The sequence below is a fragment of the Pan troglodytes genome, chromosome 7 (genome assembly GCF_028858775.2).
Source record: "Pan troglodytes isolate AG18354 chromosome 7, NHGRI_mPanTro3-v2.0_pri, whole genome shotgun sequence".
Taxonomy (NCBI): domain Eukaryota; kingdom Metazoa; phylum Chordata; class Mammalia; order Primates; family Hominidae; genus Pan; species Pan troglodytes.
Genome location: NC_072405.2, coordinates 87425887 through 87445519, shown reverse-complemented (window position 1 = coordinate 87445519; position 19633 = coordinate 87425887). Strand labels below are relative to the sequence as shown.

At 37.3% G+C, this 19633-nt stretch overlaps 1 protein-coding gene across 2 annotated transcripts in view; it reads left to right on the top strand.

Moving 5' to 3' along the window:
* Positions 1–489: 489 nt before the first annotated feature.
* IL7 (interleukin 7) overlaps positions 490–19633 on the top strand; it is a 74219-nt gene continuing 55075 nt past the window's right edge. The window contains exons 1-2 of one of the 2 annotated variants that reach the window (XM_519820.7): positions 490–1125; positions 7851–7987. In XM_519820.7, coding sequence (XP_519820.2) covers positions 1116–1125; positions 7851–7987 — 147 coding nt within the window. In that variant the 5' untranslated portion in view covers positions 490–1115. The remainder of the gene's footprint in view (positions 1126–7850; positions 7988–19633) is intronic. The other variant, XM_063817199.1, reaches the window with a different exon arrangement.

Below are 19633 nucleotides of genomic sequence, written 5' to 3'. Positions count from 1 at the left end.
GAGATGATATACATAAAATGGTTAGCACAAAACTGGCAGAGAGCAAATGCTAGATAAATGATAGTCGTTATTATTATCGCTGTTGTTACTGGTTTACATTATCCACCTTCATCTAAGCAGGGTTTCTGCAGAATAGCAGAAACCGAACTAATGTAGCAAATAAGCTACATAATTCAAGCCCAGGAAAAAGTTAACATTTCAGTGGCATGCATTCAAGACGAATAGTTTGATTTATTAGCCAATTCAGATAAATGTGTACGTGGAAGTCATAGTTAAATATTATCGTCAGTTTCCACGTCCTGCGTTTAATTTGGAGTTTGATTTTCCAAATACAACACTTACCAGATTAGGTGGACCCACAGGATTATTTTTCCTTGAGGTCTCACCTGAGCAGGTGCATGTACAGCAGACGGAGCAGAAAGAGACTGATTAGAGAGGTTGGAGTGGTAGAGGGCGTGACCCTCTTAATCATTCTTCACTTCCTTTTTTAAAAGACGACTTGGCATCGTCCACCACATCCGCGGCAACGCCTCCTTGGTGTCGTCCGCTTCCAATAACCCAGCTTGCGTCCTGCACACTTGTGGCTTCCGTGCACACATTAACAACTCATGGTTCTAGCTCCCAGTCGCCAAGCGTTGCCAAGGCGTTGAGAGGTCATCTGCGAAGTCTTTTACCCAGAATTGCTTTGATTCAGGCCAGCTGGTTTTTCCTGCGGTGATTCGGAAATTCGCGCCCTCCTCTGGTCCTCATCCGGGTGCGCGCGAAGCAGGTGCCCAGGAGAGAGGGGATAATGAAGATTCCATGCTGATGATCCCAAAGATTGAACCTGCAGACCAAGCGCAAAGTAGAAACTGAAAGTACACTGCTGGCCGATCCTACGGAAGTTATGGAAAAGGCAAAGCGCAGAGCCACGCCGTAGTGTGTGCCGCCCCCCTTGGGATGGATGAAACTGCAGTCGCGGCGTGGGTAAGAGGAACCAGCTGCAGAGATCACCCTGCCCAACACAGACTCGGCAACTCCGCGGAAGACCAGGGTCCTGGGAGTGACTATGGGCGGTGAGAGCTTGCTCCTGCTCCAGTTGCGGTCATCATGACTACGCCCGCCTCCCGCAGACCATGTTCCATGGTAAGCGCTCTTCTCCCTTGCGCACAAGTTCGCGCGCCCGACGCGCCGGGGCAATCCCGGACGCGCTGGGGGCCCCTGCGCCTAGGCAAGTCCGGGAATAGCCCGGCCTTGCACTTTGGACCTGCGGAGAGCACTGGCTCTCCCACGGGCAGCCAACAGCCGCGCCTGAGTATCCTGGCACATAGCCACTTGAACCTGGGGCGGCTGCTGCCCCTGGCAGGCTGCGAGTAGCAGTCCCCAACGCCTGCTTTCTGTCCGGAGAGGGAACGCTGCAGCCTCAGCGCCGCTCAGCGGTGGCAGCCCACAGCCGGTCTCAGAAGCAGCCAAAGGCTCTCTGTCTGGCGCCCTTCCCGTGCTCCTGGCCGCCCCAAGTTACTCACGCAGGCGGCCCGGGTTCGGCGAGTAGCTGGGCTCTTGCAGCTCAGAACTCCCTAGAGAAGTGAAAGCGAAGCTCCCACGGGACGCGCTTTTAAACCCTAGGGGAACAGGTCTCCGGAAAACCCCATTTTTCCCCCCTGAGTAAGGCTGGGAGTTTCCGACAAGGGCTGTACCTTGCGCCTATTGCTGGGAAACCAGTCCTGGGGCTGGCGCTGAGGAAGGCCAGCTTCTGGTTTTTTTTGTTTTTGTTTTTGTTGTTGTTGTTATTTTTTCCTACGGGCGCTTCTTGATGGAGGCAGAATGAAATAGGCGTGACTCTAACTTCCAGACCAGTGTTGAGACCTAATATATCTTATTTGTGCAGAATACGGATTTAGAATGGACAGGGACAGAATTCAGGAGGGTTGGATTCGGATGGCAGTCATGTATGACCAATGAAAGAGCCAAAAAACTTACTGGAATTAAAAAAGAGGAAAAAGGATTGTGAGGGGAAAAGATCTGCTTAGGAAAATTGGAATGCTTTACAGTAAGTACTTCCTCAAGCAAGAAGACAGCTGGGGGGAGGGTGCGGGAATAGGAAACTGACTGCTCTTTCTTTTGATGGCTACTCCGTTAGATCAAGACTTCTTTCCACTCTCGTGGGTAAAGAATCAAGAATTGACACAACCAAGGAGTGCCAGCTCAGTAACAAAACAAAGATAGAGAGAGCGGAAAGAATAGCCAACGTAATTATGGAGGACTTCTAAGGAATGTCCTCCCGGAGCTTAACACAAAACTAAAAATTGAGCACAACCCTATTTTCCTTGCAATGCCCATAGTTCTCCTGCAGTTTCTTCTTCTGGATCACCCTTGGTTCTAATCCTTGCAACACCTCTGCTGTAAAGTAGAAAGGTAAACCGAGAAAAGGAAGCTAGCGTGTGCATTTTTCAGAAAAAGCCTTTACTTCCTGAAGTACAGTTATATGAATCATGGGCTATAAGTTTTCATTAGGAGACAAAATATTAAAATTCTAATAATATGATTATAATGCATGGCTTCCTGAAGTTTGTTTCAAGAGATTTCACTAGAAGCTTGTTCCATTAAGAGTGCACATAATGTTACTCTTTACCCTTTGTCTTTGCCATTTCTTTTGAGAGTTGAAGTAGTTGAGGATCTACTATGTGGTCTCCAACTGTCTTATCTGGTTTGGGTAATTTCATCATATTTGAGGACCAAAAAGTTGAATAGCAATAAAAACAGACTCTACTTGGGAGGCGGAGGCAGAGGCAGGAGGATTGCTTGAGCCTGGAAGTCAAGGCTGCCGTGAGCCATGATCTTACCACTGTCCTCCAGCCTAGGCAACAGAGTGATGCCCTGTCTCAAAAAATAATAATAGAGAACTAATATTAGAAACCCTGAACAAGTATAAAGGAGAATTACAAACTGCATCACGTTAGTGTTTGAATATTTTTTTAAAAAATGGAAAAGGCCATTTCATAGAACGAACTTACATGTCATATTCACACTCATCTATGTGACTTTTTTTTCTGCTTTTAACCCTGACACATAACCTACTGTAATAAGAACAAATATTTAGTCTCTTTTTCTGAAATAAAAGCATATGATGCAGTTTCACAGTTTGGCCAGGAAGTACCTTAGTGAGGTTCATGCACAGGAAGATGGGTTTTTGTGCAATCCCCTTGACTACACATATATGGTTATTTTTTAAGGAAGCAATGTAGTTCAGTGCCTAAAAGCTGAGGTTCTAGACTCTTCAATGTGACAGACTTGGATTTGAATTCCATATCTATATTATATACAGGAATTTTCTGACTAGGCATGGTGGCTCAAGCCTGTAATCCCAACACTTGGGGAGGCTGAGGTGGGCAGATCACCTTAGGTCAGGAGTTCGAGACCAGGCTGGCCAACATGGTGAAACCTCGTCTCAACTAAAAATACAAAAAAATTTGCCAGGCGTTGTGGTGGGCACCTATAATCCCAGCTACTCAGGAGGCTGAGGGAGGAGAATCACTTGAACCTGGGAGGCTGAGGTTGCAGTGAGCCGTGATCGCACCATTGCACTCCAGCCTAGATGATAGAATGAGACTCCATATCAAAAAAAAAAAAAAAAAGAGAGAGAAAAATACAAAAGGAATTTTCCTACATGACTGTCTTTGTGCCCCAGATTCTCCATCTATAAATGTGAATAACTTGTAGTACTTACCTACTTCTTCATGAAGTGGTTATGGAATTAAATTATCAGTGAAAATAGGTCTATGCAATGGACATTCAGTAAACACTGGTTTTAAAGACTGATAAAGACTGGAGTTGATGGATTGTAGAAAACTATTTATGTTAACTTTGACCCCCATAACTTAAGCAGCTGAGGATTGAATGTATTATTTGGCTTACATTAAAAACCAACAAGAATTTTTAGACAGCCCTCCTTCTGGTTTAACCAAATTCCCTACTGAAAACAAATTCTCCAATTTCAGCCTCTTCAGGGGAAGTAAGGGCAATCCCACAAGCCACGCTTGCCTTGCGTTATTCCTATGGTTTATCTTTTCGGTGACCTAATGAAAAGTTCAGGATGGTGGGGAGTGTGGGTGTGACAACAATGCCAAAAGCACTCTCAAACCAGCCATTCTTAATATGTTACTCTCTATGTGATGTAGGAGAAAGGTCTTCAATTATGGACCAAACTACCAAGCTACATTATTAATGGGAGAGCTGGGAACCTATGAGATGTGGGTCCAAGGCCCTAGGTATGTTTGCAGCATTGTCCGTGAGGCAATTTCAGATCTAAAGAGTTTCTGCATTTGGAGGACCAGGTAGATTCTTAGAATAAGGTGTCTGCAAGATGAAAAAGATCATTTAGTCAGAAGTTTTCATTTTAGAAATCAGGTAAGTGACCTTAAGAGATGCTGTGTCATTTACACAGTCACACAAACCATTGTCTTGGCAAGTCAAAAGTCTCAAGTTTTGACTTGACTACTCAGCCTAGGCTCAGTAGATCATGGCTCACGGCCATGGCTCACAGTAAGATCATGGCTCACGGCAGCCTTGACTTCCAGGCTCAAGCAATCCTCCTGCCTCAGCCTCCCAAGTAGAGTCTGTTTTTATTGCTATTCAACTTTTTGGTCCTCAAATATGATGAAATTACCCAAACCAGATAAGACAGTTGGAGACCACATAGTAGATCCTCAACTACTTCAACTCTCAAAAGAAATGGCAAAGACAAAGGGTAAAGAGTAACATTATGTGCACTCTTGATGGAACAAGCTTCTAGTGAAATCTCTTGAAACAAACTTCAGGAAGCCATGCATTATAATCATTATTATGAGAATTTTAATTCCAAAACCTCTGTGCTTTATATTGCCATAGTCTGTCTGGGGCTAATTATTCAATGACAACAATGGCAACAGAAAACACTCTTAACAGGCAAGGCAAATTATGTTTTAAAATTGAGAAAGTACGTGTAATATACAAAAAGACTGAATTTTCCAGCAACACTCATTGGAAAGAATGCACAAAATGCCATCCAGTGAATAAATAGGTTGATTTAAATTTGAGGAGCACTTAACTACTGAAAATTGAGGTGAAGAAGACAGCTAATGCTCATAGCAAGTAAAACAACCTCATGTATTAAAACAAAAGGTGGACCTTTGGAATAATATTTATGATAATGGTAAAAGTATCCCTTTCACTCTAGCATTTAATTATTTTATTATATTCTCCTTTAAGCTCATTTCAAGTTATATGTTACATAATTTTTCCTCTATCATCTACTCCTCCCGAAGTATACCTTTTGGACACCTGTAAGATGACAGAGAAAATAAAAAGTATGATTTCATACAATCTATACAAATCTGATTACAAGGTCAGAATCTGGTGAATAATTAGCAATTGATCATCCAAATGTCCATCAGCAGAGGTTTGGATAAAGAAAATGTGGCATGGCCGGGCTTGTAATTACAGCTTGTAATTCTGACACTTAAGGAGGCTGAGGCAGGAAGATTGCTTGAGCCCAGGAGTTCAAGACCAGCCTGTACAAAAGAGTAAGAGCCGTCTGCTAAAAACAAATTTTAAAAAATTAGCTGGGCATGGTGGGGCACCCTGTAGTCCTAGCTACTCAGAACGCTGAGGTAGGAGGATCGCTTGAACCTAGGAATTTGAGGCTTCAGTGAGCTATGATCATGCCACTGCACTCCAGCCTGGGCAGCAGAGTGAAACCCTGTCTCAAAAAGAGAGGGGGAAAAAAAGAAAATGTGGTATATGTATACCATGGAATACTACTCAGCCATAAGAGTTAAGTCGTCTTTTGCAGCAAAATGGATGAAACTTGAGGCCATTATCTAAGTGAAATGACTCAGAAAGTCAAATACTTCATGTTTTTACTTATAACTGGGAGCTAAACAGTGGTACAGATGGACATACAGGGTGGAATAATAGGCATTGGAGACTTCGAAAGGTGGGAGAGTAGGAGGGGGATAAGGATTGAAAAATTACCTATTGGGTACCATGTTCACTATTCAGGTGATAGATACACTAAAGCCCAGACGTCACCACTGTACAGTATATTAAATATGTATTAGTAAGAAATCTGCTCTGGTCCCCCTTAAATCTATGAGTGTACATTTTTTTAATTGCCAAAATATTTTTTTTAAATTAGCAATTGATCACTGAGGATCTTTAGGTTGAAGGAACAGGAGTAGAAGAGAGAGGCAAAACTTCATTCAGAAGACAAATGTGATTACATGTTATCAATAGATTATGGCCATTTCTAATCGAATCCTGGTAAAGCAACAAATTCAGGCTAGCATCCAAACCTGGCACCTACTATGTATGTGTTACAGAAAGACTAACTTGCAGAACTTTTTGGATATTTATAAATCATATATATATATATATATATATATATATGAGATTTTATATATAAAGTTCCTGACACATGGTAGGTACTCAACTAAAGGTAACTAGCATCATCATCATTATCTGTCTCCTAAGTTAATTCATGCTCATCATGCATATAGGCACTTAGTGGCAGAGTTATTAATATATTTGTATAAATAAAATTATCAATTTTTGTTTCTCTTACTATGTTGTCACATATGCAGATAAGAAGTTAGATTTATGTTTGTTTTCATAATTGCTACCCAGAAAATTTTCTCTATTTGTAACAACATGGGTCACTTGATTTATTGGGAGGTGTTATTGATTGTTTTATATGACAGATCATGATATAATAGATGACAATATTACTGGAAACTTTATGATATCCCTAACAGTCTTCAGGCTGTCACAATATTAGTTCCTTGGGTTTGAAGGAGTGTTGCTTGTACTCTTAATCAGAGAAGGCACACAAGTGAAATATCTTGCATTCAAGTACAATTGAAGTTCATTTGGGAAATTCACAGGAAATACATTGTCAACATGCCTCAGAGTTTACAAAAAGATACAAATAAGACACTATGGCAGGTTTATGAAGAAATAGGTCCCTGTATGATCAGATTTTAATGTTTGTGGGAACCACTGGCTTTCCATCTTTCTGCCTGAAATAATACCATTATTTCAGTCCTTTTGATTAGACAATTGCTCCTAATTGGGAAGAGTTATCAAAAACAGATAGAAATCATTGGTTTCTATCTGAGGATGTGAATTTATTTACAGAGTTTTTCTAACATGACAAGAAGCTGGATAGCGCTGTGTTTGAAAAGAATCTGGGTCTCTGGGGACTCAGAGACAGAAGATAGTGAAAGGATAGGAGAGTAGTCCCAAAATACAAACATAAACTTTGTAAGACTTTTGGGAATGTAAACCCTTCAGGGTTCATTATTAAAAAGAAAGAGTGCGCTTACAGTAGTTACAGTGCAATCCCAGGGAGATTAACCTCCCACAGTGTTGCCTCCAAGAAGCAAATAGACATATGGACTACCATCAAGGTTTACAAAAATATTCAATTACGTGCAGTACATCATAAAATTCCAACAATATGTAACTCTTCGAACTGTAGTGCACCTCTTTACCTGTATATGCCTTTTCTTATGGGGATGTTCAACATAAATTCAAATTGATTAACACCCTGGAGTGTTTTTCAGAAGCAGTCTATGATTTCATCACCCTTGTTTTGCACTTTCCTAAAGAGTAATTGCAAAATAAAAAAGTGAAAGGACGCTATACTCCAAAATGCTGTTCCACTTTGGTTGTTACATAAGTTCAACTTTTGAGGTTCTTCCTGTAGTTAGTATCTCCAAACCAAGATGTATTTTTAAAATTATTAGAAATTAGTGGTCCAGTCCATTGAAACCCCACAATCAAATGCAATACAATATAACATTTAGCTCATTCTTATTTACTGTCAAATTTAGTTTCTTTTAGGTATATCTTTGGACTTCCTCCCCTGATCCTTGTTCTGTTGCCAGTAGCATCATCTGATTGTGATATTGAAGGTAAAGATGGCAAACAATATGAGAGTGTTCTAATGGTCAGCATCGATCAATTATTGGTATGTGATTATTTTGTTTTACTCACATTTTCATGCATTGGGAAAATTTGAACCTTTTTGGTATGCAGTTTTATAATCAAGTATTCATCTTTCTTGACAAGAAAGTGAAGTAACTATAGAATAAAATTTAATGAGCTACTAACTGTATATTTTTATAGCTGACATAATTATGTAGCTTAAAAATAATTCTTTCCTCGACTCTAAGATTCTCACAACTATTCATTTCAGTCCTATTTCCCTTTTAGTAAATTTCTTGTAAGCATAATTCAGTATCACTGCCTAAATTTCCTCACCTCCCATTTACCATGTTAGTCCCTGTAGAAGCATTACATTAAGAGTGGGAAAATAACAGAGTAAATAGTTAAGACTTATGGTGAATAGATGTGTATTTTATTTGGCTGTGTGTAGATGCATAGTTATTTATATGTGTGTATTTTATATCTATGTGTAATCAATAATTTGTTATGAGTTAAATTTTCTATTTTTGATGGTTAAAGCTTTTCTAATTAATAGATTTTATACCTTAGAGCCAGCTTAGGTTTCTAGAAAATTCGAGCAGAAAGTAGAAAATTCCCATATGCTCTCTCTCTCTCTGCACTGTTTCCCTTATTATCTTACATCAGTATGGCACATTTATTACAATTGATGAGCCAGCATTGATACATTACATAAGTGCATAGTTAACATTAGGATTCATTCTTTATGTTTTATAGTTTTATGGGTTTTGATAAATGTATACCATCACATATCCGTGATTACATATCATACAAATCATATGGTAAAAATCTCCTATCCACCGACTCATCCTTCTCTTTCTTCCCCTGAACTCCTAGTAACCACTGATTTGTTTATGTCTCTGTAGTTTTGCCTTCTTTAGAATGTCATATAGTTAGAATCATGCGGTCTGTATGTGGCCTCTTTAGACTGGATTCTTTCACTTAGCAATGTGAATCAAAGCATCACCCATGATTTTTTGTGGTTAGATATTTCATTTTTTCTTATTGCTGGATAACAGTCTATTGAATGGATATACCACAACTTGTTTATTTTTTCACTGATTGAAAAATGTGTCACAGTTGCTTCCAATATTTGGAAATTATGAATAAAACTTCTATAAACATATACATGCAGGGTTTTGTGTGGACATAAGTTTTCAACTCAGGTAAATACCTACAAGCATGACTGCTGGATCATATGGTAAGACTGTGTTTAGCTCTGTACAAAACTGCCAAACTTTCTTCCAAAGTGGCTGTAACATTTTGCATTCTTACCAGCAATGAATGAGATCCTAATGCCTTCCATCTTCGCCAGCCTTTGGTATTGTCAGTGTTGCAGATTTTAACCATTTTAATAGGCTTGTCATAGTATCTCAGTGTTGTTTCAATTTTCCATTCCATAATGACATACAATGTTGACCATCTTTTCAGATACTTTTTGCCATTTGTATATCTGCTTTGCTGAGGTGTCTGAACTCACGTCTTTACTGAAATCTTAACAATATTGAGTCTTCTTAGGCATTACCATGCACTATCTCTTTTTTAATTTTTTTCATCATTTAATTGTATTATCTGGACAGAGAACAAATGAGTATTACTGTGGCAACATTTGTAAATAATTATATGTGTGTAAAACTCTGCAAAAGAAGATGCAATTGAAAATGCAAACTTTCATCAGAGCTTTGTTCTTTTCAGCATATAAATCCTGTAAATATTTTATTAGACTTATACCTAAATATTTCATATTTTAGTGCTATTTTAAATGGTGTGTTTCTAATTTCAAATCTTAGTTGTTTATTGCTGGTACATAGGAAAGCAATTGATTTTTGTATATTAACCTATGTCCTGCAACCTTACTGTAATCACTTGTTTGTTCTAGAAGTCTGTTGTTGATTATTAGGAATTTTCTACATAGACAATCATGTCATCTGCAAGAGTTAATTTTTTCCAAGGTTTCAGAGCTGTATCAATACAATGTGATTGATTTATTGTTTTAACAGATAGTTAGTCTCTTTTCAATCAGATTGAAACTCTGAATAGCAAAGGAAAACTCTCTCAAATGTTCATAAGATGGGAGAAATTGTCTAATCTGTCCCCCCACTTTTACTCCACTGTCTCTTCCACATACTTATACTGAAGTGGCACGATGCCTTGAGGAATTTAGTGTTATACCTCTTGTAGGAATATGGAAACTAAAAAGAGATACTGTGCTACACTGTACATTGTAATCCAGAGGTTCCTGATTTTGCCCATTGACAAGAAAAAAAATAGTGCACAGTAAATGGCAATTGCTCCATTTAGATTTCTCGCTAATTTGGACATTGCATTTGATGATGCTACTAAATTAATCTTTTGAGTCAAGATAATATTTCTCATTTAATTTTGTTATCTGGGCAGAGAACAAACTAGTGCTAGTTCAACATTTATAAATAACTATATGTGTATAAAAGTGCAAAATAATATGCTATTAAGAATTCAGTAAAAGGAGAGTTTCATCCAACAGACTCATGACACATTTTTTTGGTGGGAGAATATAGAGGAGCTTATCTCATTAACACACAAAACAAGAACAAGTACATCAGCAGCAATAATGATACTATTTTCAAAAAACAAAACATGGCTACTCTTCTTAAGGAGGTTAATTCACAAGACATGGAAGAGAACACAGCTAATCAGTCCAACTGAGTAGTTCCATAGTAACCTTAAGAATGTTTTCTATACATAGAAGGTGATAAATTTGAGGGAAGGAGAAAGAAAGTCTCAATGAATTATTAATGTCAACATGACTGGTAGAGCAGATTTAGTTACTCATTCATTCGGTGTGGACTAGATGCTTTGCAGACATTACTGTGTTTAAGTCTTGAGGAGACCATAATACTAATAGTTATGAAGTGCTTGTTATGTTCTCAGTGCTTTCCATGTGTTAACTAATTTAATCCTTACAACAGCCCTTGAGAAAGACACTCTTACTACCTCCGTTTCACAACAGAAGAATCTGAGGCCCAGGGTTATCCAGTTTATAAGTGACCGAGCCAGAATCTTTGTCCATGCTCTCTACCCCACTCTCCTACCTCCCAAAGACAATCTCTGTGATAGTTTATTCAATCAGCAAACATTTATTTAGGGCCTGATATGTACAAGTTACTATGAAAAACCCATTTGTGTAGGTGATGTTGGGTTTGGGTGTGGATAGAATGATGGACCAAGTACAGATCTTTTTTCAAGAAGCTTACATTTTGGTGAGTGTTAAAGATTGGTGGTGAATAATGCAAGTTACAGTTTTAAAAGTAGGAAGAGTGACTTCCTGTTTGTTAGATGTCTGCTTATCATCTAACAAATAGACTGGTTGTAAAACAAGCTCAGAAACAAAAAGATGTAAATGGTGTTCTGGAAGTAGTAAAGAAGCAATTTTGGCCTGTGTAGAAGTTTCAGCAAGTTATCCAGAAGGTCTAGCTAAGATAATTGGTAAAAGTGGCTACACTAAACAACAGATTTCAATGTAGATGAAACATCCTTCTGTTGGAAACAGGTGACATCTAGAACTTTCATAGCTAAAGAAGAGAAGTCAATGCCTGGCTTCAAAGCTTAAGAGGACAAACTAACTCTCTTGTTAGGGACAAATGCAGCTGGTGACTTTAAGTTTTAGCAAAATATTACTGCTCATTGACAATGCAAAACTAGTCACCCAAGAGTGCTGATGGATATTAATGTTTTCATAACTGCTAATATAACATCTGTTTTTCAGCCCGTGAATCAAAGAGTAGTTTCAACCTTCAAGCCTTATTTTTTAAGCCATGTATTTTTGAGGCTATGGCTGCCAGAGATAATGATTCATCTAATAGATCTGGGCAAAGAATTGAAACCTTGTGAACAGCATTCATTGTTCTGTAGTAGATGTCCTTAAAAACATTTGTGATTCATGGGAGGAGGTCAAAATATCCACATTAACAGGAGTTCGGAAGAAGTTGATTCCAACTGTCATAGATGACTTTGAGGGGTTCAAGACTTCAATAGAGAAAGTAAATGCAGATATGGTGGAAATAGCAAGAGAATTAGAATTAGAAGTGGAGCCTGAAGATGTGACTGAAATGCTGAAATCTCAGGATAAAACTGGAATGGATGATGAGTTGCTTCTCAGGCATGAGCAAAGAAAGTGGTTTCTTGAAATGATTTTACTTTGAGTAAAGATGCTGTGAACATTGCTGAAATGACAAGAAAAAATTTAGGATATTACACAAAATTAGTTGTTAAAGCAATGGAAGGATTTGAGAGGATTGCCTCTAATTTTAAAAGAAGTTCTACTGTGGATAAAATGCTTTCAAACAGTATCACATGCTACAGAGGAATCTTTTATGAAAGAAAGAGTTAATCTATGTGGCAAACTTCATTGTTGCCTTATTTTAAAAATTACTACAGCCACCCAACCTTCAGCAACCACCACTCTGATCAGTCAGCATCCACTAACGTTGAAGCAAGGCCCTCCACCAGCAAAACAGTTTATAACACCCTGAAGGCTCAGATGATTGTTAGCATTTTTCAGCAAAAAGTTCTTTTTAAATTAAAATGTATACATTGTTATTTTAGACATAAGACTATTGTACACATAATAGACTACAGTAGAGTGTAAACATAACTTTTATATGCTGGGAAACCAAACAAAATTGTATGACTCACTGTATTGTGATACTTGCTTTACTGCAGTGGAACCAAACCCACAGTATCTCTGAGGTATGCCTGCAATAAATTATGCAATCATTATCACTATCTAATTCTAGAATATTTTCATCATTGCCAAAAGAAATATTCTACCCATTAGCAGTAACTCTTTATTCCCCATCACCAGCCTCTGGCAGCCACTATTCTGCATTCTGCTTTCTGTCTCTAGGAATTTGCCTATTCTGGACATTTCACATATGTCTTGTATATAATTCATATGGATGATATGCAGCTTTTTGTATTGATCTTGTTTGCCTTAGTATAATGTTTTTAAAATTAATCCATATGATAACAGGAGTTAGTATTTCATTTCTCTTCATGGCTCAATAAAATTCTGTGGTATGGATATGCCACATTTTGTTTATCCATTCATCAATTTCTGGACATTTGGGTTTTCCATTGTTTGGCTATGGAAGTTTTTATACAATTGTCTTGATATGTTCCTAGTAGTCAAATTGTTGGATTATATGGTCACTCTGTTAAACTTTTTGAGAAACTGCAAACTGTTTCTAAAGAGGCTGCACCATTTGCGTTTCTATCAACAGGCTCTGATTCTATTAAGGCTCTGATTTTTCTACTTTCTCACCAAAGCTTGTTATCATCTAACTTTTTATTCTAGCTATCTCTGTGGGTGTGAAGTAGTATCTCATAGTGATACTGATTTGCATTTCCTTGATGACTAATGATGTCAAGCATCTTTTCATTATTGGCTGTTATTATCAGCCATTTTATATATCTTCTTTTGGAGAATTGTTTATTCAAATATTTCACCCACTTTTAAATTGGATTATTTGTCTTTTCATTTTTATAAGAGTTCTTTATATGCTCTGGATCTTAGACCTTTATCAGATATTATATTTTTTTCCTCCCATCATTTGTATTGTTTTTTATTTTCTTGATAGTGTCCTTTGAAGGACATTTTTAACTTTTATGAAGTCCAATTCATTTACTCTTGTTGCCCATGTTTTTGTTTTCATATCAAAGAAACTATTGCTTAATCCAAGAAAACAAAGATTTACATCTATGTTTTATTCTAAGAGCTTTATAGTTTCAGTCTCACATGTTGGTCTTTGATTCATATTGAGTTAATTTATGTACGTGGTGTGAGGTAGGGGTCCAACTTCATTCTTTTTCATGTGGCTATCCAGTTGTTCCTGCATCTGATATTGAAAATTATATTTTCCCTCATTGAATGTCTGGACACCCTTGTTGAAAATAAATTGAACTCAAATGTATGGGTTTATTTCTGACCTCTCCATGGTAATCCATTGATATATAATCCCTATGCCAGGACCAGACAGTCTCAATTACTGTAGCTTGGTGTTTAGTTTTGAAATCAGTTTTGTCTTTCAATTATGTTTTTATTTTCTTAAAATCATTTATACTGATGAAATTGCTGATATTTATTTTATGGATTGACTACTTTTTTTAGGGATTAGTATATTAAATAGCTTTATAATTTAAATGCAATATAAATCTCTCTGGTGATGTCATATCTCTGAGCAATTACTAAACCATGTGACTCCATATACTAGTAAGTATGGTCCAGTGAGTGGCATGGACAGAAGTAATGACAGACTGTAGAGAAGTGGTGGGGAGCTTAAGAGTATTCTCTTCCTTATAGCTCTCAAGATCCGTTTTCATTCTCCCATTAGATTTTGATGATATGCTCATCATTTGGTAAGAGCACATGATAATATATTAAGTATAATTTTATTGATTTATTTAGAGACAGAGTCTCACTCCATCACCCAGGCTGGAGTGCAGTGGTGTGTTCTTAGCTCATTGAAATCTCCACCTCCCAGGTTCAAGCAATTCTTGTGCTTCTGCCTACCAAGTAGCTAGGATTACAGGCATGTGCCACCACACCCAGCTAATTTTTGTATTTTTAGTAGAGATGGGTTTTTGCCATGTTGGCCAGGCTGTTCTCAAACTCCTGACCTCAAGTGATCTGCCTGCTTCAGCCTCTCGAAGTGCTGGGATTACAGGCATGAGTCACTGTGCTTGGCCTAAGTATAACTCTGTAATTGTCCTATCTGTTTAAAACATCTTTCCATTCATAATTCCCTTATTTTCTTACTTTTGATATATAATTTTATTTTTATGTAGTGACATCTATATAATAAAATTTCAGAGGGTTCAATCTGGGCACCAAGGTGGGAGGGATCAGGGACTGGTGTGAAATTGATACAGAAATAGTTTTCCTATAAAGCCACAAATAAGTGATACTTGGAGAAGAAAGAACTTGTCTTTCCCCCTTGAATAATCTTGGCATCCTCATCAAACATCACTTCACCAGAGATGTATGGGTTTATTTCTGGACTCTCCAATTCCATTTTGTTCATCTGTATATCTGCCCTGGGTCAGTACCAAACTGTCTTTATTACTCTTTCTTTGGAAATATGAATCATTTTACTTTTTTTTTTTTGAGATTGTTTTGGTTCATGCATAAACTAATTTGGGACCATCATCTTCATAATAATGTTTAAAAATGCTTGTGGTCCATGAACATGGGATTTTTGTTCCATTTATTTGTATCTTTTAAATTTTCTTTTAACAATATTTTATAGTTTTCAGAATATAGGTTTTACCCTTCTTTTGTTAAATTTATTCCTAAGTATCTTATGTCTCTTTAATGCTATTGCAAATGGAATTTTTTCTTTATTTTAAAATTATCTATGATTTCTAACTCTCCACTCCTTGTATACTTACCTAAGTATGTGTCTTATTTCCCCATACTAGTCCATATGTATATTAAGGACAGATTTTATGTTTGAGTCATCTTTGTATCTCACAGACCATTAGCCCAGCATCTTACACATAGTAGTTTTTCAAATGTTTAATTAATAATTTATGGATTGTTAATCAACACCATAAATTAATGAAAACCCAGAGCTAATTTTGAATAATCTAGGAAGCCTGTTTTTTTAACATATGTTTCTTTGGAAATTTGTTATGAATTAAACATCAGGTACTTTTTGATATCAATATGAACTAGTTTTGGATGTTATACAATATTTTTTATCCATAAAAAATTATTTTACCTAAATATAACTCACATGGTTGAACTACATAACTCTTAGTCACCAGAGCAAAGGCTATTTCAAAATATAAAGGCTGCTAGAAATGGCCAAATGCTTTCTAGGAATAACTCAGTCTAATTGTAGGCAAATACAGGGCTATCCCTTTATTTTAAGTTGTAAACTTATAAATCTAATGACTAATCGCTTATAATATACTTTCACAGCTTCCAATATCTTTAACTGTGACTCTATTCCAGAGGCTTTCACAGATTCAACTTCTGTCTTTGCACTGACAGCTCTCATATAGCCTGAGGTCCACATTTCTCCCATTAACTCTAGGACCATTTAATTCAAATATCAAGTAGATATCTCTACCCAGATGTACTATGGCACCTCAGGCATAATAGTCAACTAATTGCCATCACATTTAGCCTGTTCCTGCTTCTGTATTCTCTATCTTAGGTAATTTTAGCATTTTCCTAGTCTTTCAATTCTGAAAGCCTAGAATCATCTTTGATGGCCTTCATCTCATCCATCACCAAATTCTATAGTTTAATATATCATCTTAACACCTGTATTCTCCATCTATTCTATAGACTTCTACTACTAGTCTTAGTTCAAGTAGTTGTCAGATCTCACCGGGACCACTTCTGCAGCTGTCAGTGGGCCCTGACTAACCTTCCTGCCTCCCTTGTGCATCTGGCCTTTTTAATGATGCTTGAGTTATCTGTCCCAATTCAAATCTGTTACCATTTTTCTTCTTTTTAAAAACTCTTTAATGAAGTATCTCTCCCCCAGCACCTATCAGGATTTGGTCTTGCATTTGATTGGTTTGCTAACAGAAGTAGCCAAAGAAGGATCAAATTCTAGCCAAATATTGCTTCAAAAATATGTGTAAATAAATGGACAATGTTTAAATAATTGTAGTTAACAAATAAGGAAAATGTAAATTGATTACAATAAAAATTAGTTTTTTAATATCAATTTATGCTAGAGTAAAATATAAATTTCCTGTTTATATGACTCAGTAGCATGACTAATTGGTTGCAATTTAACAAGAGACATTGCTTTTTAAGAGGCAAGGCTTTTTGTTTTATGAATAACTTTTTTCTAGTTATAAAAATTAAAGAAAAATAGACTAATTAAAAGATAGAGACTGCCTGAGTAGATTTTAAAAACCCTACTTTACGTTGCCTAAAAGAAACCTACTTTAAATATAAAGATACATATAGATTGAAAGTAAAAGGATGGGGAATGATACACTATGTTAACACTAATCAAAATGGGAGTAGCCATATTCATTTCAGTCAAAGTCAACTTCAGAGCAAGGCGGACTATCATGGATATAAAGAGGGTGCATTACATAATAATAAAGGGCCAATTATCCAAGAAGACATAAGAATCCTTGCTCTGTACATACCTAAAAACAGCATCAAACTCTGTGAAGCAAAAACTGATAAACTGCAAGAAATACATGTATCTATTATTATAGTTGGAAACTTCACAGCCTTCTGTCAGTAATTGACAGATTCAGCAGGGAGGAAATCAGTAAGGTTACAGATGAACTTGAAAGCACCATAAATCAACTGGATCTAATTGACAGTTATAAAATACTTCATCAAACAACAGCATAATACACATTTTTCTCAGACTCACATGGAATATTCCCCAAAATTGAACATGTACTGAGCCGTAAAACACACCTTAACAAATTTTTATAAAGTACAAGTCATGAACAACATGCTCTCAGCCAAAATGTAATTGAAGTAGAAATCAATAAAATAAGAAAAATAGGTGGAAAATTCCCAAGTATTTGGAAATTAAAAACACAATTTTTGATAACATATGGGTCAAACAAAATGTCTCAAAAGAAATTTTAAAATATTTTGAATTAAATGAAAAGAAAATAGATATTTGTATGATACAGTGAGAGCAGTGCTTAGGGTATTAAATGCATAGAAAGAAAAGAAAAAGATATAAAATCAATAGTCTAATCTTCCACCTTAGGAAAACAGAAATGAGAGAGAAAATTAAAACTAAATTAATCAGAAGAAAATAAATAATGAAATTAGAGATGAAATTGAGAACAAGAAATTAGTAGAGGAAAATCAATGAAACCAAAACTGGTTCTTTGAAAAGATCAATAAAATTAATAAGCCTCCAGCCAGGCTGACCAGGAAAATAAGAAACAAGACACAAATTACTACTATCAGAAGTGAAAAGAGAGCCATCACTACTGATTCCATGGATATTAAAAAGATAATGAGGTAATAGTATTTTGATGGTTAATTTTATGCATTAGCTTATCTTGGCCAAGGAACACCAAGGATTGCCAGCAGCCACCAAAATCTAGGAGAAAGTCATGAAGTGGTTTCACCACAGAGCCTCCAAAAGGAACCAACCCTGCCAACACTTTGATGTCAGACTTATGGCTTCCAGAACTCTGAGAGACTAAATTTCTGTTGTTTTAAGCCACTCTGTTCATGGACATTTGTTATAGAAGCCCTAGGAAACTCAAATAAATGGTGACAAAAGTGGACAACATCCTGAAAAAAAATTCACTAACACTCCACTTTGAAGAGAGGCCGTGGAAATGTCTACTGGGGAAAAGCAAGTGAATTGAGGAAATGACCCCTAAATATGGTAGTCTCTATGAAAAGCAAAACACCTCTTTCTCAGTTGGGAGGAAACTTGAATACCAAATGAGCACTCTTTCCTCATGCAGGCCAGCTCACCATACACCATGATGCACTTTAACAAAAGGTAAATTGTTAAAAAGAGAGCACAGTGTTGATAACAGGGAAGGCTATGCATGTGTGGGGACAGAGAGTATCTGTGGGAAAAAAACCAGTTTTCTTATTCTCTCCCTCAACAACAATCAACACAGGAGACTTCTGTGACCAAATGTGTGAGAGTTTTTTCCCCCATATTCTAAGCAAAGAATCAATTCTGCAAAGGACACAAGCTGGCTGTCAATTCAATTATGACACTATCTATCTGAAGACAGCACCACATAGCACAGGTTGAGGCTGTCTTCATGACTCCTCCTTCCCCCTCCACCCCCATTTCAGATGCCAATCACAAACCCTAGGATGTCTAACCTGTGCTTCTGACCAACTGGCTGTACAATGGGGATCCCACAACCTGCTCCTTGGGTTTAACTAATTTGCTAGAGCAGCTCTCAGAACTTGGGGAAATACTAATATTTATCATTTCTTATAAAGGATATTACAAAGGTACAGATGAAGAGATTCATGGGCAAGATATGGGAGAACAGGTCTGGAGCTTTCTTGCCTTCTCTGGGCATGCCACCCTCCAAATACCTCCACATGTTCAGCTATTTGTAAGCTCTCTGGAGAGTTAGGCATGACTGATTAAATCATTGGCCATTGGTGATCAACATAACCTTCAGCCCCTCTCCTCTCCCCAGAAGCTGGGGGATGGGGCCGAAAGTCCCAACCCTCTATTTATGCCTTGTTATCCTAGGGGCTGGGACTGGGGCTGGAGCTGGGGGCTGCCTAGGGGCTGCCAGACACCAGTCATCTCATTAGCACAGAAAAAGACATTCCTTTGGAGGTTTCAAGGATTTTATGGGTTGTGTGTCAGGAATCTGGGACAAAGACCAAACATACAGTCATACGACACAATGTTTCAGTCAATGAGGGACTGCATATACCATGATGGCCCCATAAGATTATAATGGAGTTGCAATATTCATATTGCCTAGTGACATCATATCTGTGGTAATGTCTTAGAATGCATTACTCACATGTTTGTGATGATACTGATGTAAACAAACCCATTGCACTGCCAGTCATATAAAGGTATAGCACAGTAGTGTTCAGTAATGTCCTAGGCCTTCACATTCACTCATCACTCACTCACTGACTCATCCAGAGCAACTTGCAGTT